This window comes from Gekko japonicus, unplaced genomic scaffold, assembly GCF_001447785.1.
Source record: "Gekko japonicus isolate JY-2015 unplaced genomic scaffold, Gekko_japonicus_V1.1 scaffold441, whole genome shotgun sequence".
Lineage (NCBI taxonomy): Eukaryota > Metazoa > Chordata > Lepidosauria > Squamata > Gekkonidae > Gekko > Gekko japonicus.
In genome coordinates, this window is record NW_015172017.1 from 48,483 (window position 1) to 74,824 (window position 26,342).

General features: G+C 49.4%; 1 protein-coding gene across 1 annotated transcript; it reads left to right on the forward strand.

The window, feature by feature from the left end:
- The first annotated feature begins 103 nt into the window (after positions 1-103).
- On the forward strand, positions 104-26,335 carry LOC107118174 (dnaJ homolog subfamily C member 3-like). Its single transcript, XM_015420452.1, has 12 exons — positions 104-266; positions 3,503-3,613; positions 5,285-5,409; positions 7,896-7,970; positions 13,109-13,252; positions 15,526-15,707; positions 16,638-16,757; positions 18,168-18,273; positions 21,156-21,276; positions 23,242-23,374; positions 24,783-24,931; positions 26,110-26,335. Exons 1-12 carry the CDS (start codon positions 119-121, stop codon positions 26,250-26,252), a joined length of 1,557 nt encoding a protein of 518 aa, XP_015275938.1. The 5' UTR covers positions 104-118; the 3' UTR covers positions 26,253-26,335.
- The last annotated feature ends 7 nt before the right edge of the window (positions 26,336-26,342 follow it).

Here is a 26,342-nt window from a genome sequence, read left to right on the forward strand (position 1 = left end):
TCCCAGAGCGGCCGTTCCCCCCGCGTTAAAGAACGCTAAGCCGGCCAAGCGAAGGAACTGCCGGAAGTGGGTTTCACCGAGACGGATGCGGAAGTGAGTTGGTTCCGGGAGTTGGGACATGGAGTCCGGGCAACTGCCGGTGTGGCGCGGCCTGGGGCTGCTCGGGAGAGGAGCGGAGAGCCCCTCGCTCGGGCCCGGCGGCTGCGAGAGGAGGCTGCTTTGGGTGGCGTCCTTGCTTTGCGTTTTGCTGGACTTGCAGTTGCCAGGTAACCATGGGAACGGGGAGGGGGGTCCCGCCCTTAGCAACTGCGCCCCTGTTCGCCCCGCCCTCTTTTGCTTAGTGGCCGCCTCCCGCCACGCTTTTCCATGCGGCTCCAGGCGTCGTCCTTGGTTGTAAGACTCCGCCCACTTTTCAGACCACGCCTCCGGTGACGTCCTTCACTTAGCCTGAAAGTGTTTTTCTCCGCCTATCCATTCTACTAGTCCTCAGTGTTCTTAAAGGGGTTTGGCACTCAGTTTTATCATTTGTGACTTGGATTGTTTACTTATGTGTTTTTGGTGAGTTGCGTTTCAGGCTAGCCAATGGCTAATAAAATGCCAACAGGCTTTGACAGCTCTGCAGACCCGTTGTTTAAATGGGGCAAAATGTTGTTGTTGTTCAGTCGCACAGTCGAGTCCGACTCTTTGCGACCCCATGGACTAGATCCCGCCAGGCCCTCCTGTCTTCCGCCGTCCTCTGAAGTTGGCTCAATTTCATGTTCGTTGCATCTATGACACTGTCTAACCATCTCATCCTTTGCCGTCCCCGTCTTCTTTGACCTTCAATCTTTCCCAGCATCAGGGTCTTCTTCTCCAGTGAGTGCTCCCTTCTCATTGGGTGGCCAAAGTATTTGAGCTTCAGTTTCATTATCTGGCCTTCCAGGGAACAGTCAGGGTTGATTTCTTTTAGGATTGACTGATTTGTTCTTCTTGCAGTCCAAGGGACTCTCAAGAGTCTTCTCCAGCACCATAGTTCAAAAGAATCTATTCTTCGGCGCTCGGCCTTCCTTATAGTCCAACTCTCGCAGCCATACATGACTACTGGGAATACCATTGCTTTGACCATGCGGACTTTTGTTGGCAGGGTGATGTCTCTACTCTTTATCATGCTGTTTAGGTTCGCCATCGCTTTCCTCCCAAGTAGCAGGCGTCTTTTAATTTCATGGCTGCAGTCACAGTCTGCGGTGATCTGGGATCCCAGGAACGTGAAGTCTGTCACTACTTCCACGACTTCCCCTTCTATTTGCCAAGGAGTGATGGGACCGGATGCCATGATCTTAGTTTTTTTTATATTGAGCTTCAAGCCCACTTTTGCGCTCTCTTTTACCCTGAGCAAGAGGCTCTTGAGGTCCTCTTCACTTTCTGCCATTAGAGTGGTATCGTCTGCTTGATCTTTTCCCCAGCAATCTTAATTCCCGCTTGTGATTCATCCAGGCCAGCATTTCGCATGATGTACTCTGCATATATATTAAATAAGCAAGGTGACAATATACATCCTTGTTGTACTCCTTTTCCTATGCTAAACCAATCAGTTGTTCCATATCCGGTTCTAACTGTTGCTTCTTGACCCTTATACAGGTTTCTGGTACTCCCATCTCTTTAAGGACCTGAGGTGGTCTGGTACTCCCATCTCTTTAAGGACCTGCCATGGTTTGTTGTGATCCACACAGTCAAAGGCTTTAGCATAGTCAATGAAGCAGAAGTAGATGTGACTGTGGTGCAGCCTGCCAGAGTGTTTCCCATCTGTCACAGGAATGTGAGCCTCATGCATTCCAGGGAGATGTGACGGAGCTCTTTCAACTCTCCCTAGCTGTGACGGAGTGGATTGAAAATTTAGATATTGCTATTTAAAAGGATTGCCCAGTTGGTCTACACACCTGTTGTATCGACTTGGCTCCATAGGTCATATTATTATATGCTTCCTGTGTGTAATTCTGCCATTGAGTTACAATGCTAGTATAAATAAATAAGGCTAGCCCAGTGGACAGTGGAGAAAATGAGGCTGGTGTGAGTGCCTTTAGTAGAACATGGCAAGCAAGGCTTTTTGTGGCTTGACGCTAAACGTAGGTGGTGTGGGGGTTGTATTGTTGGCTGTGGATGCCCCATGTTCGAATTCCTTCAGAGACATTCAGAGGTGGTTTGCCATTGCCTGCCTCTGTATCACAACCCTGGACTTCCTTGGTGGTCTCCCATCCAAGTATTAACTGGGGCCAATCCTGCTTAGCTTCCAAAAGTTACGGAGATTGGCTACCCAGGTCAGGATGAGAAGGCCAGTGATACGTTGTGATGGAAGGTGCCGGTGGCAAGTCACAACTGATTTATGGAGGCCCTGTAGGGTTTTCAAGGCAAGAGGCATTCAGAGGTGGTTTTGCCGTCACCTGCCTCTGCGTGGCGACCCTGAATTTCCTTGGTGGTCTCCCAATTCAAATACCAACCAGGGCCGACCCTGCTGAACTTCCGAGATCTGCACAGAGCGGCCACCAAAGCTTGCTGGGTGACCTTGGGCTGATCACACCCACTCAGCCTACCCTACCTCACAGGGTTGTTGTGAGGATAAAATGGAGGGGAGGCCAACGATGTAAACCATTTTGGGTCCCTACTGGGGAGAAAGGTGGGGTGTGAATAAATGTAGTCTGTTTCTTTAATGGTGTTGTTGTGCGAATAAAATTAAGGCAGGGAGAGCGTTGGATGCCCGCTACTAATCTCTTGAGGCTTTCTCATACATCATCTCAGGCTGCTGTCTTTTTCTGAGAAACAGTTCAGAGCTACAGTAATAGTATCATGGATGACCTGAATATAGAATTGTAAGCCTTCTTGAACTACCAGGGAGATGCAGAGTTAACATTTTCCAGTTAATAAATAGCGACATAGTTTTTACTCAGACGGCTTTCTATTTTTTTTTTTTGTGGCCGCCCTTCTTGTGCCAGTTTGGTGTAGTGGTTAAGTGCGCGGACTCTAATCTGGGAGAACCGGATTTGATTCCCCACTCCTCCACTTGCAGCTGCTGGATGACCTTGGGCAAGCCATAGTTTTGACAAGAGCTGTCCTTGAAAGGGCAGTTCTCTCAGAGCTCTCTCAGCCCCACCTACCTCATAGGGTGTCCTGTTGTGGGGAGGGGAAGGGAAAGGAGTTTGTAAGGCGCTCTGAGACTCTGAATCAAGGGCAGGGTATAAACCCAATCCCCTCCTCCTTCTCCATGGCAATTTCAGACAACGAGATTGTTGATGGGCTTGTGGAAGGCAGCAGATAGAATCAGAAGAGAAGATGAAACTTGGCTTGCGAAAGAGCTACAGAGCTGATCAAGCAATTCAGAGAAACCACCTTTTTTTTTGCTGAACCTTTCAGAAAGCAGAAGGAAAGATAGTCGAGAGTCCATGTACTGGCACCAAGAAGCTCTGGGTCCCTCTCTAGCTCCGGTTTGTGGGATGAGTGTTCATTTCTTTGTCTGTTCTCTGCCTTTCAGGTCTGCTGGCTGCCGGACAAGCCGAAATCGAGAACCACCTGGAAATGGGTCGGAAGCTCTTGGCGGCTGGGCAGCTGGCCGAGGCGCTGTCCCACTACCACTCAGCGGTGGGTAAGTAGCCAGCCAACCCAATTGCAGCCCTTGAGTACAAGGTGCCACTGCGTGATCCTCAGGGCAGCTGGTCCTGCAGACATAGTGCCCCGTGGTCGTCATATAAGTGGTGTGGCCTTTCAGGGCTTCCACCTGGTCTACTCTATAAGAGTCACTGGAAGTCTTCGGAGAAACACCGTGAGATGGCTGAGCTACAATAATGTCAGAGAGATTGTACAGGTTTCTCAGTAAGGGTCAAAGACAGGCGTGTATATATAAACACTTTACTGGTCATCCCTAGTGACATGGCTCAGGTGGGGTGTCACCTGACGCTGCCACCACTCTGGTTTTAGGATCCCTTGAGAAGGTTCAGAGCACCCTCCCCAGACCTTCAGACCTCCCTTGTTTGACCGAATAATAGGCATGAGGACCAGGCAGAGTAAACAACAGATAAAAAGTTTATTTTTACAGGAGGTCCGTCAAATATAGGAAACAAACAAGGTGCAAGAACAATATCAGTAAGAGGATGAAAAGAAAGGAAACCAAATGCTCTAACGCATCTAAACTTCCTGTCCCTAGCTCACTGTCTCAAGTGGGCCTCAGTCTGCTCACCCTCCCTCTCAGGGTGAGGGTCTCTTCCCTGCAGCAGCCTTCCTTCTGGCTCTGCCCTCATGGAAGAAAGAGCAGCTCTTTCTGTACCAGCTCTTTTGTTATACGTCGCCTTTCTCTGTGATTGGCTAAAATTGGCACCAAAACCTCTCGGGCTTCTGGGAGTTGTAGGCCTGACCTCCTCCCACTAGGCATTTGCTTGCACAGCCCAGATCATGACACCTAGAGAATAAGAATTGCCTCCAGGTGACAAGGCAGGGAAGCTTCTCTCAGGGGCACAAAGGGGGAAAGAGAGCACGAGCAGTCTTTGTATAGAGGGCCCTGGGTTCAGTTCCTGGTATCTCCGTGAACAGAATTCACACAGCAGATGACGGGAAAAAAGCTTTCCGTCCCTAAAACCCTGGAGAGTTGCTGCCAATCAGCATAATTGACACTGATCTAGATGGACCAAATGGCCTGACTAGTTATCAGGAAGTTGTAGGTAAACTAGAGAAGAAGGAGTGGTTCTCTCCTGTGCTTTCTCGGGGTTGCAAATTGCAAACAGGATTGTGAAAGTCCCTTTGCTGGTAGTTTTTTAACCTTGTCTGAGAGACAGTGACGTATCCCAGTTCTTGTATTATCCATATATGCCCAAAATATTGCAGTCCTGATCAATGCTCCCCCTAAGCTCTGGAGTCTTGTGAGCAAAAATTCTACTTTATGAGCTACCGGGATTAAAGTTGTGAGCAAGCGATTTGGCTCCTGCATAAATTAGTTTGCTCTGGAGCCCCATCCTTCCTGAGCTAAGCCAGAGGCTAAAAAAACTGTGATCTAGCTCACACTAACTCATCTTAGAGGGAACACTGGTCCTGATATGGAAAGAAACATCAGCAGGCCTCTGAACACCACTGCTCAGAGACAGCACTGTCTCATGCCCCGTTGTTGGCCCTCCACAGTAACTGGTTGGCCAGTGTGTGAGACAGGATGCTGGATTAGGTGGGCCACTATTCTGGCCTAGCGGGGCTCATCTTCTGTTCTTATGTCCATCTTCCTCTTTTTTTTCCTTCTCTTGTTTTATTCCATGCATCCTCCTGCCCTTCCTAGAAATTGATCCCAAGAACTACCTTACTTACTACAAACGGGCGACCATCTATTTGGCCATGGGCAAGTTCAAGTCAGCCCTGCCGGACCTCTCCAAGGCGATTGAGCTCAAGCCGGACTTCCTGGCGGTAAGTCTGTCCTCTCCCTCCCCCCTCCCGTGTCCATCAGGAAGGTTTTTCTGGATGAGAAGCAGGAGGAGGTAAAGGGGATTATTCTGGTTTAGAAGCACCAACCTGGTGTATTTATTTATTTATTTATACCCCGCCCTCCCAACGGCTCAGGGCGACTTACATATGGCAAAGCCAGAGTAAAATACAATAAAACATATGATAAATTACATATTTAAGACCCAGCCCCTTTCCCTGCTCCCAACTTTTCAGTGCCTCCATGTTGAATCTAAATCACAAGAGTGCACGTTGTTGAGATTAGTTTGTTTGTTTGTTTAACTTGTACCCTGCCCTCCGCACAAAAGCAGGCTGGTGATATTTATTTATTCAAAGGGTTTTTAACATCATCCTTTTCCATTAAACTAACCTACAAATTGGAGCTGCGGTCGCTCAAGACGCTGAACTGCAGGCTGTGAAAGGTCGGTAGTTCAGCAGTTCGAGACCTGAGTTGCCACATGATGGAGTGAGCTTCCGTCTCTATTCCAGCTTCTGCCAACCTAGCAGTTCGAAAGCAAGAAATTGCAAGTAGATAAATAGGTACCACTTCGGTGGGAAGGTAACAGCGTTCCGTGCCCCTTGGTGTTTAGTCATGCCGGCCACATGACCACGCAGATGTCTTCGGACAGCGCTGGCTCTTCGGCTTGGAAACGGAGATGAGCACCGCAACCCTAGAGTCGGATTCGACTGGCTTTCGAGCAAGGGAACCTTTACCTTTAACCTACAAATTGATGCATCTGCATTTATGTAAAAAGCAGTAGATGAGAATTATTATTATTATTTATTAATTCAATTTATACCCTGCCCTCCCCGCGAACGGGCTCAGGACGCCTTACAGTAGTGGCCCAATTGCCGATAAAACGATATACATCATTTCATAATAAGTTAAAACATAAAAACATAAGGTGCCATTCAGTTCTGCAGTTCGCTGCTTTTGATGGTGTATTAAGATGTCTCCGAAAACTAGATTCCAGCTCAATGTTGTTCCGAGTCGCTCGATGTAACGGGCCAGATGTTAAAATTGAGTTGAGCTAAAACTGAATCGAAATGTGAAGATACAGAGGTGGCAGGAAAATGGAGTAAAGTATCTGCCTGGGAAGTTGTGCCAGATTCAGGGGTAGAGAACAATGTCCCCTCTAAGCTGTGGAGTCTTGTGAGCAAAACGTCTGCTTTGTGAGCTACTGGCTTTAAAGTTGTGAGCAAACGATTTGGCTGCTGCATAAATTAGTTTGCTCTGGAGCCCTCCTTCCTGAGCTGAGACAAAAATGTGTGAGTCCGGAGGCTAGAAAACTGTGAGCGAGCTCACACTAACTCAGCTTAGAGGGGACACTGGTAGAGAGTCTGAACAGAGAGGACAGGTGTCACCTGACACGCGAAAGGTGACAGTGCTGGTGCAGGGCAACTGAGAGCCAAGGAGGGTGATTCAGAACTGGAGCGAAGGAGTTTCCGAACTGGAGTACGGCCACTAAAGATAGACCCTCTGTCTGAAAACCACCCGCCTAACATATGGAAGGCTGCCTCCTCTGAAAATCTTAAGGCGGGCCAGTTTTTGTGGAGGAAGCAGTCCTTAGTGAATCCTCGGTCCCAGTTTGTCTGATTCCTGAAGTCCTTAATGTCAGCACTTAAAAGCATCCTTGGGAAGTAGCGAGGTTCTTCCCACTAGGGCCAGAGTGTTTTCGGTGGCGGCTCCTACCTGGTGGAACGAGCTCCCGGAGGAGATCCGGGCCCTGCGGGACCTTGTGCAGTTCCGCAGGGCCTGTAAGACGGAGCTCTTCCGCCAGGCTTTTGAGTAGGAGCCGCCGCCGCCACTACTCCATCATTGTGGCATTGCCCTATTGCTGTTGCCATCATATAGGGCAATTATCGCCTGGCAGAATGCGGGTAGAACAGCACTACTGGAGACCATGTTAGAGGCAGCTGGCCGCCGCACTGGGTTCACTGGCCCGCTTTGGTTGACTTATATGTAGGAAGATTAGAGCATTTTAAATATTGTATGGTTTTACTGTGTGTTTTAATTGTGGCTTGTCTTATTGTAATTTATCTACTTATGCGGCTTTGGCCGTATGTTAGCTGCCCTGAGCCGTTGGGAGGGCGGGATACAAATCCAAAATAAATAAATAAATAAAATAGTTACTTTCCCAAGCCCATCCCTGGTGGTTCTGGGTAGGTTTCTGAAACAGGTTTTAATAGTAGCCCTTTGTGCATTGCGCGTCAGTAATACAAGGAAACATGAACAGTTTCGTCTGGTGAGCAAGTTTGTTGAGACTCCCTGATCTGGCAGTCGTCAGTCTGTCCTTTGTGATTAAAAGCATGATGGGCTTCTGTCTGCACACGGGCAAAGCCGGCAGGTCAGCTTCCTGTTCCCATGCAGGAAGGAGTCGCTGTCGCTTCATTGTATCTTATGTAACCGAAAGCTTCTGCCCTTTTCCGCCCCCCCCCCCCTCTGCCAGGCGCGACTGCAGCGAGGCAACATCCTCTTGAAACAAGGCAGCACGCAGGAGGCCAGGCAGGACTTCGAAGCTGTGGTAAGCCACATCCGGAAATTGGCCACGGGCACAAGCTCCTGGGGAGGGAAGGCGGCACGGCGTAGCCCACTCTCGGAAGCTAAGCAGGGTCGGTGCTTGGATGAGAGACCACCAAGGAAGGCTCTGCAGTGGGAGGGAGGCAGTGTCCAGTGCCATTGGGTCTTGGTTCCCTTTCCTCCTTGGTGCCAGCAGCTCCTCCAGGTGAGGGTTCTTTCAGAAATGTTTAAGGTCAGTCTGGCCCTGCAAGTCACCCCCTTTGCAGTATCCCTGTCCATGAACATCTGGCCACCTAGTATTAGTGCGATGGGCACGTTTTGTCCTCATTTTAACAATGTCTCCAAGCACAGAGCATTACTGCTCCCCACAGTGACGCTGCAGTCTTCTCGGAGGACGCATCTGAAAACCGAACGAGCCCCGCTGTTGATGCCTGTTCGGTCACCGGTTCAGTGCCCCTTATGCCAGTCTTCAGTCGGTCACATTAGACTTTGAGAGAACATTGGCAAGAGCGGGACAGGGTGCCGAACCGGGCATCGAGGCAGGTATCTGCTTCTCATTTACTTTGAAAGAAGAAGAGGAGATTGGACTTATACCCCGCGCTCCACTTCCCGAAGGAGTCTCAGAGCAGCTTACTATCTCCTTCCCCCTCCTCTCCCCACAACAGACACCCTGTGAGGTAGGTGGGGCTGAGGGAGCTCTTTCGAGAACTGCCCTTGAGAGAACAGCTCTGAAAGAACTTGTGACTGACCCAAGGTCACCCAGCTGGCCACATGTGGAAGAGGGGGGAATCAAACCCGGTTCTCCCAGATCAGAGTCCATGCTCCTAACCACTACGCCAAAGCTGCTAGCTGGAGTTGCCATTACTCAGTAGTGACTTGATGGTGCGCAGGGCTATTTTTGGGCAGGAACGCACAGGAACGGAGTTCCGGCTGGCTCCTGAGTTGGCCACACCCAGCAGGAATTAGTATAATAGGCCACACCTAACAGCAGAAACACATTAGGATTGGCTCCATTAGGGGTGTGTGGCCTAACATGCAAAGACGTTCCTGCTTCAAAAAAAGCCCAGGGTTTTGACAACAAAGTAAACAGAATAAGAAGCAAAAGGTGGGTGTGGCAACATGGGGTGTGGCCTAATATGCTAATGAGTTTCTGCTATTGGGTGTGGCCTATTATGCTAATGAGTTCCTGCTTGGCTTTTTCTACAAAAAAAGCCCTGATGGTACGGACATACGTACAAGCATCCAGGCTGTTGGCGCACCTTCAGCCGTGGCTGAGAATGGATCCTCAGCGACACTCTGGGTCGGAGCTGGCTGTTTTTTTCTGCTGGTGAAAAATAGCATAGGGGGCTCCCTTCAACAACCGAAGGCTATGCTGGGGGTCCGCATAGGCAGCAGCCATGCCAGAGTGGGACTGTAGCCAGGAGGAGCCCCGGGGAAGACAGCAAGAAAGCTGGCTGGATCCAACCTGTTTTGTGGGGTCTGTTGGGAATCCATCCCAGCAGTACAACAACAAGGCTGTTTGCTTTGTGGAAGCGTTTAAATCCCGGTGTGGAAGTTGCTGTGTTTTTAAGTCTGTATTGATAGTGAGCGTTTTCAGGGAGGTGGAAGGAATGAGGGGGTTGATAACAGGAGCGGGTCTCGGCCTGTTGTGTCACATGGACACATGGCCCTGCCTTATACTGGATCAGACCTTTGGTCCAGCAAAATCAGTGTTGTCTACTCAGTCTGGCAGCAGCTCTCCAAGGTCCCAGGCAGAGGTCTTTCCCATCACCTCCCACCTGGTCTTTTTAACTGGAGGTGCCGGGGATTTAACCTGGGACCTTCGGCATGTCAAGCAGATGCTCTGCGAGTGAGCCACGGCCCCTCCCCAGTTTTGGAAGTATTCCAGTTTTGGAAATGTTTTCCTGCTTAAGTAATGAGCGTCAAATATAACATGACTGACAGTCTTGTGGATAAAGTTCAACAAGCTAGTATGAGCCCCAGTTAACAGGAAAAATTCAAACGGCTTTTATTTCAGTTGTTTCCTGGAACAAAGTCGATAAAAGGCTTTTATGCAGGGGGTAGATTGTTCTTTTCACAGTTAGCCGATCGAACCCATGCAGCCGTGTGTCATCAATAAAGAAGCTGACTCAGTGCCTCAAATCCTGGTTCCTGAACTTCCTCGTATTTGTGTCACAACCAATGCTCCCTCTAAGCTGCAGAGTCTTGTGAGCAAAAATCTTACTTTGTGAGCTGCTGACATTAAAGTTGTGAGTGAGCTATTTGGCTGCTGCATAAATTAGTTTGCTCTGGAGCCCTCCTTCCTGAGCCGAGACCAAAATTTTTCTTTGTGAGCTACTGACATTAAAGTTGCGAGTGAACTATTTGGCTACTGCATAAATTAGTTTGCTCTGGAGCCCTCCTTCCTGAGCCGAGACCAAAATTTTTCTTTGTGAGCTACTGACATTAAAGTTGCGAGTGAACTATTTGGCTACTGCATAAATTAGTTTGCTCTGGAGCCCTCCTTCCTGAGCCGAGACCAAAATTTTTCTTTGTGAGCTACTGACATTAAAGTTGCGAGTGAACTATTTGGCTACTGCATAAATTAGTTTGCTCTGGAGCCCTCCTTCCCGAACTAAGACAAAAATGTGTGAGCTGGAGGTTAAAAACTGTGAGCTAGCTCACACTAACTCAGCTTAATGGGAACACTGGTCACAGCACTGATAATTTAGCAGATTTGCTCCTAGGGCCATAGTGGCCATTAATACAATAACCAAGAAATGAGGTAACTAGCAACTCAGTGGCATTTAACAGTCAGACTTTAGCAATTCCGTCAATCAAATCGATAACATTTTCCTCCTGCTTTTCCCCCAGGAAGCTGAGGATGGTGTACACAGTTCTCCCTTCCTCATCTTCTCCTTCCAACAACCTTGTGAGAGGCTAGGCAGAAACAGAGTGACTGATCTGAGTCACCCGTGAGCTTTGTGGCTGAGGGGAGAATTGAATCCCACTCTTGCCAGATCCTGGTGCAAAACTGTAAGTCAGGGGCAACGCTCCCTCTAAGCTGTGGAGTCTTGTGAGCAAAAATTGTACTGTGTGAGCTACTGGCATTAAAGTTGTGAGCGAGCCATTTGGCTACTGCATCAATTAGTTTGCTCCGGAGCCCTCCTTCCTGAGCTGAGACAAAAAGGTGTTAGCCAGAGGCTAAAAAACTTTGAGCTAGCTCACACTAACTCAGCTTAGAGGGAATACTGGTCAGGGGTACCTAACATGATGACCATGGGCCCCGTGGTGCCCGCCACGTGTTTTTTTTTAGAAAGTGGCCAGGCTAGGTGTGGCTTTTCCCCCAGCGGGGCTTCTGATTGGCTGCCCGTGCAGATTAAAAGGTGTGTCGTTAAGCAGAGCTTCTGCCTGAAACGTAAGAGTTTCTATCGAACTTGTATATAAATTCGACCCCTGACGTTTTGAGGTTGGCTTCACCTCCAGGTAGGGGCCGTGGTGGCTCAAGTGGTTAAGACGCTGAGCTGCAGACCAAAAGGTCGGTAGTTCAGCAGTTCGAGACCCGAGTGCCGCATGGCGGAGTGAGCTCCCGTCTCTGGCCCCGGCTCCTGCCAGCCTAGCAGTTTGAAAGCAAGAAATTGCAAGTAGATAAATAGGTATCGCTTTGGTGGGACGGTAGCAGCGTCCCATGTGCCTCGGCCACGTGACCACGGAAACATGTGTGTCTAGTCATGCTGGCCACGTGACCACGGAAACATCTCCGGACAATGCTGGCTCTTCGGCTTGGAAACAGAGATGAGCACCACATCCCTAGAGTCGGATTCGACTGGCCTTCACCTCCAGCATGATCCATTTTTGCAACTGTACCCACCGCCCTTCATCAGAATTGCGACGAGTGTCTGCTGGCTCAAAAAAGGTTGGGGACCCCTGCTCTAAGCAGTACTCCCCACTGGTTCATTCTGTCTTTAAAAAAAAAAAAACAGAAACAAAAAAAACCCTAACCCAGAAGAATGGTGGGGCAGGGCATCTGTACAAATAACGCAGACATGCCCAGTAAGCCTGGGGAAACGAAAATGTTTTTACCTGGAGCTGGAAGCTCATCAAGGGAAACCTGTGTGAGAGTGTAGTCCGCAGGCCAGGTGCCACAGCAGAGGAGGTCCCGTTTGTGGTGCTCACCCAGCTTATTTCTGAAAGGGGCCTGCAGAACAGGGCTTCCGAGGTTGATTTTAACTGATCGGCAGGTTCGCGGGAGGAGGGGGGGGCGGAATACCTCAGTCCCATCCCTGCCCGCAACACTTACCTTCAAGCTATATCTTCTAACCAGTTGGAAATCTGGGACGACTCACCTCCTCAGAATAAGCTTTTATTTCCCCTTCTGGATTCAGATCTTGCAATTGTACCAAGTTTCATGGCTAGTGTGCACACTTAATGCGACACATAGGGCAGTGACTGAGAATTAGAAGTGCAGCCGGCCTCTGCAACGGAGGCTCTGCAGGGGAAGGAGCAATGGGAGGCCGGAGGACATCTGCCAGACTCGGCACTTTTGTAAAGGACCTGTTGCCCTCCTAACTCTAGGGCAGATGTTGCTTTGGTGTTCACCCCAGCCTTTTCTCTGTGCCTGGCAGTTCTGGTGGCTATTAGACACAAGGTATGGATAGGAGCTCTCAGTGTCTGGGGCAAGGAATGCTCTGTATTCTAGGTGCTTTTGGGTGGGGGGCAACAGTGGGAGGGCTTCTATTGTCCTCACCCCACTGGTGGACCTCCTGATGGTACCTGGTATTTTTGGACACTGTGTGACAGAGTGTTGGACTGGATGGGCCACTGGCCTGACCCAACATGGGCTTCTGTTCTGTTCTTAAAGTGCTGCCAAGTCGCAGCCGACTTCCAAGGACCTCCAAAGGTTGTTCAAGGCAAGAGAGGAACAGAGGTGGTTTGCCATTGCCTCTCCCTGCTTACCAACCATGGACTCCCTTGGTGGTCTCCCATCCAAGTACTAACCGGGGCTGACCCTGCTTAGCTTCCAAGGTCTGACGAGCTCGGGTTCACCTGGGCCATCCAGACCAAGGCAATTTCTAGGTGTGTTTAAAGAACGGGAGAGGCCTGTCCCATTTGCAAGGTGAATCTTTTCATTATCCTCTCTATTTTCTCACACGATTTCCTCAGCTCAGGAGCAATCCGGATAACACAGAGGCCCAGAGCCAACTTGCACGAGTCAGCGAACTGGAGTTCTCCATGCAAGAGGCCCGGACTGCCTTCCAGAGGAGAAACTACCTAGGAGCAATCAGTATTCTGGATCGAGCAATTGAGGTACTTCCGGCCTACAACTTTCTGGCCCAGAGGGTGGAGAGTTGCTCTCGGGTTCAGGTGATCTGGCCTCAAATTCTCACTTAATCGGGGACTGAGTGTGACCCTGAAACCGGTTGCTCTGGGAAGCGTCAAGATCAGTGATGGTGAACCTTTTAGAGACCAAGTGCCCAAACTGCAACCCAAAACCCACTTATTTATCGCAAAGTGCCAACACGGCAATTTAACCTGAATACTGAGGTTTTACTTTAGAAAAAACAACTCATACATTAACATGAGATGATCCAAACAAAGTAAGGAAAGCAATCCCAAATGCTTTCATTTACTTAAAATTATTTGGCAGAGAATTCGACACTTTAATGATGGTCTGGGCCTGGCTGGGACGATGGTACACGTGCCTACAGAGAGGGCTCTGAGTGCCACCTCTGGCACCCGTGCCATAGGTTTGCCACCACTGGTCTAGGTCATTGTCTAACTGTTAATGCCCAGACAACATGTACTCTAGTAGCCATTTGGTGTGGAGGGTGTTTCAACCTCCCAAGGGTTTCATAGAGCATGACACTAGCTGCAGAAAGGGGCAAGTCTACACTCCTTTCAGCGTCTCCCTTTGGAAGTGTGCAGAAAGAGAACCTCAGCAAAGTTGCCAGGGGGAAAGTATAAGGAAAACAGAGAGGATGTGGGTCTTCTCAGTTTCATCTTGCATCCTTCATTTCTTGTTCCCATTCAGTGGAACTTGGTTAAAAGTGACCCAGACTCCATCAGAGTACATACACTACAGACAAAAAATTACTAGCTGGGGCTGACGGAGAGACTCTATGGGACCTGAGCCATTGACCTTGTCGAGGTTGAGGAACGAGCAGAACAAGCTTGTACAAGACTGGCTGCAAAGGCCTGGATCCAGCAGTGCACAAATGGAAACATGAGCAGACCTAGAGCAGTTCCACTTGACGAGATCTTGCGCAACCCCAAGAACTTCCCGCCCTGTAAATTACAGTGCCCAGAGATTGATGGTGTCAGATCTCACGCAATTGGAAACCCAAGTGGGGATGCAATAAATCTGTCTTTGCGCAAGCAACGACTCTAGCCTTTCTTCTTGTGTTTCTTCTTCACAAGAGCTGTAGAACACACAGAAATATTGCATAGGATCTAGCCCATTGTTTTATAAGGTCCCCCCCCCCTTTTCAATTTGAACCCCACTGTTCAGTTTTGAGCCCGATTAAAATAATATTGTCAGTTCCCCTGCACTGAGACTGCAGTCTGGGGGTGGGGGGGTGGCTGCAGTATGAAATGGACGTGTCGCGGTAAGACAGCTGACCTTTTTGTATTGAGAGGGTTATGTGATTGGCACCCCCCTTGGACCAAATCAAAGGCGTATGAGCTGTCCAAGCTGAAAAAGCTTGGATGGGCGGGGTCGCGAAGGAGGGTATTGAATCCGCAGGGAGGTCTCTGTTCTCCCCCCCCCCGGTGCTTCTCTCCCCTCCCCCCAGCCATTCCAAGCTCAGACATTGCTGGGAGAGATTGAGTGATCGACCATTGGGATTTCCCCCAAGCCCTTCAGGGAAGGGGATGCTGACGGAGCTCTAAAGAGTTTCAGGGTGGCGCAGGTTGCTACCGCCTGCTAGTAACATCTACGAACAGCTGCTACAGCTGTTCGAAACCCGCCGCGGCCAGAGTGAGCACCTGGCCCCAGTCCCAGCTCCCGCTAACCCAGCGGTTCGAAAGCAGGAATTAACATTTAAAAAAAACTGCGAGTAGATAAATTGGGTACCTACCTTAGATGGTAGGGGGCACCCTCCCCCGTCAAGGGGGTTTGTGGAGTATCGGTGGCGAGCAGTGAACGGCAGAAAACGGCGAGCGGCAAAGATGGCGACTGAGTGCAACATCTGCGGTGGACCGGACGTGGCGGAAAGGCGGAGCCAGGAGACGCGAGGTTCGTGGAAGGCGCAGGCACGGCGGAGCCTAAGCGTACAGAGCCGGAGCCGCGCCGGAGCGTACCGCGCGCTAGAGGGGCCTGCTGGTCCACCACCGGAAGACCGTTGAGGAGAAGGAGGAAGTGAGAGCTGGAAGCCGAGCCGACAAGCCGACCGGGAGGAAGAAGATCAACAAAGACCCTCCACAGGGTGCCGGTAGGGCAGTCCCCATCCCCAGTATATGTGGCCATAGGTAGGGATAATCGATTAACTGTAAGCTGCTCAGAGACCCCCTGGGGGTTCGAGCGGGGTAGAAAGTTGAAAGATAAATAAATAAATAAATAACCACCCTTCGGTTTGCTTCAGATTTCTCCCTGGGACCCGGAAGCCAAGGAGCTGCGCTCCGAGTGCCACCTGTTCCTGGGCGACTACGACAAGGCCATCCTCGATCTGAAGCCCACCACCAAGCTGCGCAACGACAACAGGGGGGCTTTCCTGAAGCTGAGCAAGCTCTACTACAACCTGGGGGAGCACGAGGAGTCCTTGAAGTGAGTGGCTGCTGCCGTCGTCGTCTGTAAATGAAAAGGTGGAAACGCTCCCACAAAGTTTTTCAGACAAGTAATGATACACATAGGAATGTGTTAAATACATTGAATACGTAAACACATGCAGCACTTCAAAAGAATGTAATGCACGTCATAGTGTCACACAAGCCACAGAACGGTGATTCTTAAAGTAACATGATCCTAAAAGGTCCACAGGGACAATAACAGTCCATAGAGAAAATACTGTCCCAGTATACCCTGATGTAAAATTAAGACCATTTTGAAGACCAGAGCTATTTTTGGGCAGGAACGCACAGGAACGGAGTTCCGGCTGGCTCCTGAGATGGCCACACCCAGCAGGAACTCATTAGCATAATAGGTCACACCCAACAGCGAACACTCATTAGGATTGGCTACAATGGGGGGGTGTGGTCTAACATGCAAAGGAGTTCCTGCTACAAAAAAGGCCCTGGTTTTGACAACAAAAAAGGTAAACAGAATAAGAAGCAAAACGTGGGTGTGGCTGGATGACCACACTTCTGGAAACATGGGGGGGTGGCCTATAATGCCAATGAGCTGTGCTGTCAGGGGTGTGGCCTAATATGCTAATGAGTTCCTGCTGTTGGGTGTGGCCTATTATGCTAATGAGTTCCTGCTGGGCTTTTTCCACACAAAAAATCCGTCGGAGACAATCCTTCATCAAAGGGTATAGTGAGTTAAGAACAGTGACGATGCACAAATCAAAATGCTATTTTATATCAAGCGGAGTCCAAGGCTTCTTAGCAAATCCACAACTCAACGGTATCAACTCTAGCAGGCTAGATACTAGTACTGCTGTGAAGGCAGGCCACGGTCTGGGGGGGGGGATTGGGCAGGACAGGCAGCTTTCTGTCTCCGGAGAAGCAGACCGGACCCCGATCTCTCTTTCCGCAGCCAAGTGCGGGAGTGCCTGAAGCTGGACCAGGACGACAAAGACTGCTTCTCCCACTACAAGCAGGTGAAAAAGCTCTCCAAGCAGCTGGAAGCGGCCGAGGAGCACGTCAGAGCTCAGAGGTGCGTCTGGCCCGTCAGGGTCCTCCCTTTGCATTCTGGGGTTCTCATCTGCAGGGGGGAAGCTGCTTTTAGATGTCATGGAAGCAAAAGCAGTTTGCCCATCGTTGCTTCCCACGTGAGTCTTCGGCTGTAGTCATGGGAAGGCTTTATCCTGAAATTCAGTCCCTTCATCTCAGGCCCATTCCGCATCTAGCATCCGCTCCGCTGTTTTACCAAACCCACATTGGAACAGAAATTCCCCTCTACCTTGCATGTCACTTTCCCTTTCTCTGATTGTCGGATTTGATGGTAGCCTCCACATTGCATGCCAGTTTCACTTCCTTGATCTCGTGGTTTTACAGTACTGTCTGCATAGATTTATGGCTGTTGGGGGGGGGGGCTCTGCAGTCAGTACAGCGTTGGCCCGGGGTATTTGAACGTGGTTTTGAGCCGTATCTTTTTCTGTTCTCGCTTGGGTTTGGTAAAACGACAGAACGAATGCTAGATGCAGAATGGGCCTCAGTTTCTTAGTCTCGCGCTCAAGCCTGCCTTGGTGGCATTCAAAGGCAGAAAAGTAAAAGCCGGAATTTGGCAGAGTAAGAGTAATCGCATTGAATCAGGCTGAAATGTCCATATAATTCAGATTCTGTTTTCAGCAGGCCACGAGGAAGTCATGAGGGAAATGGGCCTTTGTCCGTCCTGTTTCCCCCACATCTGAGATTCAAAGGTGTACTGCTCTTGGATGTGGAGGTTCCATTTAGCCATCCTCCTTCCCTATGAAATCTTTTTATTCAGAGCCTTCTAAGACAGTGGCCATTATCCTGCCTTGTGGAAGTGAGTTTCATAACGGTGAAGATGTATATTTTTTTTACCTGTTTTGTTCTTACTGCTGAAAACATAAGAAGATTCCTGCTGCATCCGCCCAGTGGTCCAACTAATCCGGCATCATGTCTCAGACAGTGGCCAACCAATTCCGCTGGAGGGCCAACAACAGGGCATAGAGGGCCAAGGCCTTCCCCTGAAGTTGCCTCCTGGCACTGGTATTCACAGGTGGACCGCCTCTGAATGTAGAGGTTCTCTTTAGACACCGTGGCTAGTAGCCACTGATGATAAGTTTCATGGCGTGAGTCCAAACTCTAGTACTGTGAGGGGAGAAAAATACCTTGGCTCTCATGTTGTTCCCTCCCGATCTTTCTTCCCCCTCTAGGAATATAACAGTTCTGAATTGTAGATCCTGTCCCCGGTCTGCACTCGCATCGAGTCATTGCACACTACTCAATAATCCTTCTTTACTAACAGAACGCAAAATCGAACCCACATGTTTGTTCTCTCTCGACGTGCCCGTCAGGTGGCCTCAACCGTAGCCCTTCCCCCACACCCGTCCTTTCTTCATTCCCAAACGCTGAGACTTCTGTCTCGCTCCCGTAACAGGTATGAAGAAGCCATCGAGAAGTACAAAGCCGCAGTCAAAACGGAGCCCAACGTGGCCATCTACACCACCAAGGCGAAAGGACACATCTGCCACTGTTTAACCAAGGTAAGGGACATAAGAGCAGCCATGTTGGATCAAGCCAGTGGCCCATCCAGCCCAACACTCTGTGTCAGACTGTGGCCAAAAGCCAGAGACCATCTTCGCCCAAGGGAGGCAAAATCTAAACGAATCTAGCTTAACAAAAAAGAAGTGTCAGTTTGGGGCACTGTGGTTGGTTAGTGTGTTGGGCTAAGAATTAGGAGACCAAGGTGGAAATCCCCACAATCTACCATGACACTTGGTAGCTACCTCGGACCAGTTGCCCTCTCTCTCAGACCGGCCCTACCTCACAGGGTTGTTGGAAGGATAAAATGGGAGAGAAGCATGCAGGCCTCGCTGAACTCCTCAGAGGAAGAGCAGGTTGAAAATGTTCTGGATACATTTTTTTTTCGTGTGTGGTTGGAATGGAAAAGGTGTAAGGTCTTTTTAAAGTATTTCCCATTGTCTTGAAATGTTATCAGTTTGTTGAACTTTAAAACAATTTCTATCCAGCCCTTCCCCCAGGGAGTTTTAGGAAATGTAGATGGTTCTTCCCTTCCTCCTCCATTTATCCGTACAACAACCCTGTGACGTAGGTTGAGCTGAGATAATGTGGTTGGTTCACAGTCACTCAGTTTCATGACTGAGAAGAAGAAGAGGTTGGATTCATACCCCGCCCTTCACTACCCAAAAGAAGTCTCAGAGCAGCTTACAATCTCCTTCCCCTCCCCACAACAGACACCCTGTGAGGTAGGGGGGGCCGAGAGAGCTCTCTCGAGAACTGCCGTTGAGAGAACAGCTCTGAAAGAACTTGTGACTGGCCCAAAGTCACACCAGCAGCTGCATGTGGAGGAGTGGGGAATCGAACCCGGTTCTCCCAGATTAGAGTCCGCACATTTATCCACTACACCAAACTGGCTCTTAAGGTGGGGCTTGGACCCACGTCTCCCTTGTGGTATTCCAACACACTAACCGCCGCCCTGACTTGGGTGGCCCAGGCTCAGGGCTCCTTTTCTGGGAAAAGAGGTGCCAGAACTCTCAAGAGGGAAATGGAAGTTTTCAATCTGTATACTGAAAACTCATGAGCTTTTAAACATTTTGAAAAGAATTTTGTCAAAGAGGTTCCGGAACTCCATTCCGGCACGTCCCCCCCCCCCCCCGGAAAAAAAATTCCTGCCCAGACTAGCCTGATCTGGTCAGACCTCGGAAGTTTAGCAGGGTCGGCCTCGGCTAGCATTTGGACGGGCGACCTCCAAGGAATACCAGGGTCGTGACGCAGAGGCAGGCAATGGCAAAACCACCTCTGAAACGTCTCTTGCCTTAAAAACAAGCCTACACCAACAAACAGAAATACCGTGGGGAATAACGAAAGCAAGTGGGCGAAATATATGTATATGCATGTGTAAACGAAAATGCATCAACAATAATTAAGTCACAACGTTTCAGCATTTAGAGATAATCTCAGCATTCAAAGTGCACATTGCAGGTTAAAGTCCAAATCCCCTGCCAAAGGAAGCCATAACCGTCAACATGAAATAAAGTTGTTTGTAGAAATAAAGTGCTTGTGTGTGTAATTCTTATCAATAAGATATTAAATGTTCCTTCTTCCTTTAACAATAACGTTGACTTTGAAATTGTTTCGCAAAACGCTTCTTCGGAAGAGGATGCAGGAACATAATATTGCTTCAGTGCTTGATGTGAAAGTAACTTTGTTGAACTCTCTTGATTTGTGAATATTATGTTCCTGCATTCTCTTCCAAAGAAGCGTTTTGCAAAACAACTTCCAGGTCGACATTATTGTTAAAGGAAGAAGGAACACTCATAGCTTATGGATAAGAATTACACACACAAGCATTTCATTTCTACGAACAACTTTATTCTGTGTTGATGGTCATGGCTTGCTTTGATACGGATTTGGACATTTACATGCAATATGCACTTCTAATGTTGATATTATCTCTGAATGCTGAAAAGTTGAGATTTTATTATTGTTAATGCATTTTCAGTTGCACGCAGACACACAAAGACATGTTTTGCTTACTTGTTTTCATTATTCACCGTGGTATTTTTGTTTGTTGTATAATCTTCCATGGTTCTCTCTGGCTCGCCACCTAGTGGTGCATAATGCCAAAAGAGCTGGAACTCTTGGCTGCCAGATCTCCTGGCTATACTTCACACACTGCCATGGCTATCTTTGGGCAGGAACGCACAGGAACGGAGTTCCGGCTGGCTCCCGAGTTGGCCACGCCCAGCAGGAACTCATTAGCATAATAGGCCACACCCAACAGCAGAAACTCATTTGGATTGGCTACATTAGCGGTGTGTGGCCTAACATGCAAAGAAGTTCCTGCTACAAAAAAAGCCCTGGGTTTTGACAACAGACAAGGTAAACAGAATAAGAAGCGAAAGGTGGGTGTGGCTGGATGACCAGACTTCTGATAACATGGGGGTGTGGCCTAATGTGTTAATGAGCTGTGCTGTCAGGGGGTGTGGCCTAATAGGCTAATGAGTTTCTGCTGTTGGGTGTGGCCTATTATGCTAATGGGTTCCTGCTGGGCTTTTTCTACAAAAAGAGCCCTGCCTGACACTGCCATGCGATAATTATTAATTAATTTGTTATTACTCTAACCACTACACTTCATTTGTTCTAGAGGTAAAACCATGGATGTTTTACCGTCTAGAGATCCATGGTCACTTTTCCCTCCTCTGCCACCGGCTCCCCATTTGTCCACAGTCATGTCGCTCGGCTTCTTTCCGCCTCAGCTCCTGTCCGTAAAAACTGGGGCTTCCTAACCTATAAAGTTGGAGGCTGTCTAGTGAACTGGCAGCCAGTGATGTGAAGGTGATGCATTTCTTGGGAACCCGGTGGCACGGAGTCAGTTGTCCTTCCCACCCGCCTCCTGCTACAGAGCAAACAGCCCCGCGAAGCCATCGATGTTTGCACGGAAGCCCACCACCTGGACCCCAGGAATGTCTTCATCCTGCGAGACAGAGCCGAGGCGTACATCCTGAACGAGGAGTTTGAGAAAGGTAGGAGGAGAGGGGGTTGGGGCCCTTGAGAACATCTCCCAGAGACAAATCCTGCCCTAAAAATGTGATTCTAAATTGATTATCGCAAACTGGAACTCAGCTGAGGCCACCAGAAAAACTGCCCAGCGGCCTTTTCAACAGGGGCGGCTGAAAGTATGTTGCCATGCTGGTGCCATATTGTGAGTCCAAACAGCCCCAGCAGTGCTGTAGCCTTGGTCGGTCACTGCCTCCTATAGTCACACAACCATTGGCCCTCCTGTACAGCTGCAAGCCAGCCAAAACAGCTGCCCGTCAATGCTCCCTCTAAGCTGTGGAGTCTTGTGAGCAAAAATTCTACTTTGTGAGCCACCGGCCTTAAAAGTTGTGAGCGAGAAATTTGGCCACTGCATACATTTGTTTGCCCTGGAGCCATCCTTCCAGAGCGAAGACAAAAATGTGTGAGCCCGAGGCTAAAAAAACCTGTGAGCTAGCTGACACACACTCAGCTTAGAGGAACACTGGTGCTCGTACATGTGCCTTCTCTGTTGTGGAACCCACCGTGTGCGATGGCCTGCCTGGAAAGATTAGGACAGCTCCTGCCTTTCCGCAAACTGTGAAAAACCGAATGATTTAAGGGGGCTTTTCTATGCAAGCAATAGAGTTGCAGTGGGCTAAATCATTCACAAAGTTCCTTGGAACAATCATTAGGGACTGTGGTCCATTCTACTGTGTTTAGCTTGCGAAAACGAGGATCCAACTTGGAGTATTTGCATCATTTATTGTGTCACATTAATAGTTCTGGGGGGTTTTTTAGATTTCTGGTTGGTTCCCGAAACCTATTGTATTGTTAACTGACTGTCGATTATATTGACTCTCTCTGTGCAGTCCACTTTGAATCCAAGTGAGAAAGGCAGACGATAAAGCATGTAAATAAAGTAAAATTTGAAAAAATTTAAATGCCTCTGTTGCTCCCTTGACTCACGCCACGTGAAGTCCATGGGTGTGGTTTGATTTAGGATTTCACTGGGAAACAGGGGCATGAAACCTTCACACACACACACGCATCCTGAGCATTAGAGCCTTTTATTTATTCCTTACGTATCTGCTCTGCCTTTCTTCCTTCGCAAAATCCAGGGTGCTCCCTCTAAGCTGTGGAGTCTTGTGAGCAAAAATTCTACTTTGTGAGCTGCTGGCATTAAAAGTTGTGAGCGACCGATTTGGCCGCTGCCTTAATCAGTTTGCTCTGGAGCCCTCCTTCCTGAGCGAAGACAGAAATGTGTGAGCCGGAGGCTAAACAACTGTGAGCCAGCTCACACTAACTCAGCTTAGAGGGAACGCTGCGAATCCCACCTGGGCCCTGGCAAGACCCAGAACCTCTTGGCTGCAGCGCAACGGCTGTTATCGCTTATTTCATTTATGTGATTTATCATTGGCCTTTCTCATTGAGACCCGAGACAAAGGAAGCAGTCCCCATCTGCTCTCTAACCACCCGCTTGAGACCGTTGCCCCAGTCCGGAAGCTTATGACCAGCCCGGGAGTCCCGCAAAACCAGGGTTCATTTGCCTGTCCCTTTTCACATTCCTTTTTGCAAACACAGTGACCTGAAGCTTGCATTTCGCATCCAAGCAAAAACCAATATCCTCTGGATTTGTGCCTTCAGTCCCAACCAGTCTTCCCTCTAAGCTGAGTTAGTGTGAGCTAGCTCACAGTTTTTTAGCCTCCGGCTCACACATTTTTGTTTTAGCTCAGGAAGAATGGCTCCAGAGCAAACTAATTGATACAGCAGCCAAATCGCTTGCTCACAACTTTAATGCCAGTAGCTCACAAAGTAGGACTTTTGCTCACGAGACTCCACAGCTTAGAGGGAGCATTGGTCCCAACCCTGCCTGCCTCCTGAACTCCCAGCCCTGCCCCCTAGCAAACGACACAGAAAGGTTGTGCGGTTTGGGGGGAAGGGGACGTTAACACTCTCTGCCTCTCTCGTAGCTGTTGAAGATTACCAGGAAGCCAAAGAGTTTGACGGGGAAAATGAAGAGCTGAAGGAAGGACTGGAGAGGGCGCAGAAGCTGCTGAAGCAGTCAAAGAAACGGGACTATTACAAGATCCTGGGGATCCGGAGGTACGTGTGCCGTCTTTGGAACTCCTTTGCGGCCTGAAACGGGAGCGTATCCAGGTCACCAAAGGCTTTAAAAAAATTATTCCCCACTTTTCTCCCCTAAGTGGCTCACAAAAGTATTCTCCCTTCTTCCATTTTATCTTCACAACAGCACCCTGTAACAGAGGTTAGGCTAAGAGAGAGAGAGAGTGATTGTCCCAAGGTCCGCAGCAGAGTGGGAATTCGAACCTGGGTCTCCCAGGCAGTGTTCCCTCTAAGCTGAGTTAGTGTGAACTAGCTCACAGTTTTTTTAGCCTCTGGCTCACACTTTTTTGCCTTCGCTCAGGAAGGAGGGCTCCAGAGCAAACTAATTTATGCAGCAGCCCAATCGCTCGCTCGCGACTTTAATGACAGTAGCTCACAAAGTAGAATTCTTGCTCACAAGACTCCACAGCTTAGAGGGAACGTCCTACTCTGAAACTCTGACCACTACACCACAATGGCTACTAGTTTTGTTTTTTGTTTTGTCCAAGCACTGCTAGCAAAAGGTTTACTGGGGATTGGTTTTAGAGGATTTTGGACAATGAACATCCAGTGGCCCATCCAGTCCCACACTGTCACACAGTAGCCAAAAATACCAGGTGCCATCAGGAGGTCCACCAGTGGAGCCAGGACACTAGAAGCCCTCCCCCTGTTGCCCCCCCCCCCAAGCACCAAGAATACAGAGCATCACTTGCCCCAGACCAAGAGTTACTATCTATATACCTTGTGTCTGATAGCCACTGATGGATCTCTGATGGACCTCAGTGGATTGAGGATCCCCTCTGTTTTGCAACCCTAAAGAGCTTCTCCTTCAAAAATCAGGCTGTGCTTTGGTGGGCCTTCTTAGCCTGTCTGAAACAGCAGCGTGTGAGTCTGGGGGCTGAGCTGTGGGCCAGAAAGTGATGTCATCCCCCTCACCCCAATTCAGCCCTCGCCTTTGTTGTAATCTGCTGTCTCTTTACAGGATCAGTTTGCGACGAGAATGTGCAGTCTTTTGAGTTTTCACAGAACATTTCGCCAGAGATGCTGAAGTTCTCTGTGTGCCTCCAAAGCCTGCACACACCTGAGTTTTTTTAATGCAAAACAATCACGTGATGTACTTTGCACCTTCTGCCCTTTATTATCGTTTGTGGTCGAATGCCATGGAACTGATCCACCAATAGCAGAGCTTTTCCCAGCTGCAAGGAGCCGTCCCCCGGGGCAAGGACTTTCTTGCCCCAGGGGAAAGTGCTGCCGTTGGAGGAACGTTTCCACCCATGGCAGCAAAGGTCTATCAAACAGCGTTCCGTTTACAAGCCTTGTCTGCATACCATGCAAGTTGGTTGGAAACCTCTCCATGGCTTTCTCCTTGAACCCCCTTTCTTTTGCTGTCTTTATTTTCCCTCTCCAGGAACGCCAACAAGCAGGAAATCATCAAGGCCTACCGGAAACTGGCTCAGCAGTGGCACCCTGACAACTTCCAGTCGGAAGACGAGAAAAAGGAGGCCGAGAAAAAGTTCATTGACATTGCAGCAGCAAAAGAGGTCCTGACAGATCCAGGTGTGCAAGCCCCGTGTGGCAGCAACTGGACTCCTTTTGATAACAACGATGCGATCACATCCGGAAACCTGAACTCCTTTATATATGTGTGTGTGTGTGTGTGTGCGCACATACTGCAGTTAGGTAGTCCCTGAGCATGTACAAAATAAATTCATCAAACGATCCAGAGGGACAGTGTGTTGGGTGCATAATGGTGACCAGTCAGATTTCCCTGGCTGATTGCAGCAGTTTCTCCTGTCCCAGTCTATGGGCCGGGCCTCCCAGGGTTCCCCGTCTACAGTGCCTCATCCCACCACATCACCATCTGTGAGGTATGCTGCGGCTGCGCAGGATGAACCTTGCACACCGTAATCCCCTCTGTGCAGGGGCCAGGTAATTTGTTCGCAGCTCCGGACACACTGATACAAACCAAGTGTCATGGGGCTAATAGCGAAGGTTGCCAGCCTCCAGGCTGGGGCTGGAGAATTGGAATTACAACTGATCTCCAGGTGATAGAGATCAGTTGTTCCCCTGGAGAAAGCACCTGGTTTGGAAGATGGGGTGTGTGGTATTGCAGCCTGCTGAAGTGTCTCCCCAGGCCCCCCCCCCCCACAATCTCCAGGTATTCCCCATGCCAGATTTGGCAGCCTTACTAATAGCACCGTCCAGCAGAAGGTGCACGAGCGTTAAAAATTAAATCAGGCAAATGGCACAAGCAGAAAGAATACCCAACGGTATCCCCCGAGCCTTTCTTTTGCGGTTCTCTATAGAGTTCTCTATGCGGACTCTAATCTAAAAATGAAATCAGGCAAATGGTACAAGCAGAAAGAATACCCAACAGTATCCCCCGAGCCTTTCTCTTGTCTATGCGGACTCTAATCTGGGAGAACCGGGTTCCTTGCACCTGCTGTCACAAGCTCTGTGCACAGCTGTCAGTCACAAGCTCTGGCACAGCTGTCCTTGAAAAAGAGCCATTTGTGTCAGAGCTCTCTCAGCCCCACCCACCTCACAGGGTGTCTGTTGTGGGGAGGGGAAGGGAAAGGAGTTTGTAAGCCGCTCTGAGACTCCAAGTGAAGGGCGGGGTATAAATCCAATCTCTTCTTCTTCTTCTTCTATTCATCTGTTCCTCGTAGCTCGTTCTGGCCTCTCCCGCCTCCTCGCCCACACAGTTTTGGTTCTCTCGTGTGTTTTTTTTCCAGAAATGCGACAGAAGTTCGACTCCGGCGAAGACCCCCTGGACCCGGAGAATCAGCAGGGAGGGGCCGGGCACCAGCACCACTGGCCGTTTGAATTCAACCCGTTCGGCTCCGGGAACTTCCACTTCAAATTTCACTTCAATTAACCGGGCCGAGCCCGGGAGGCGAAACCGTGGCTGGCGAATGGACGCACCACCCCTCTGGCTTTGCTTCACCGAGTGCAGAAGTTAACCGCT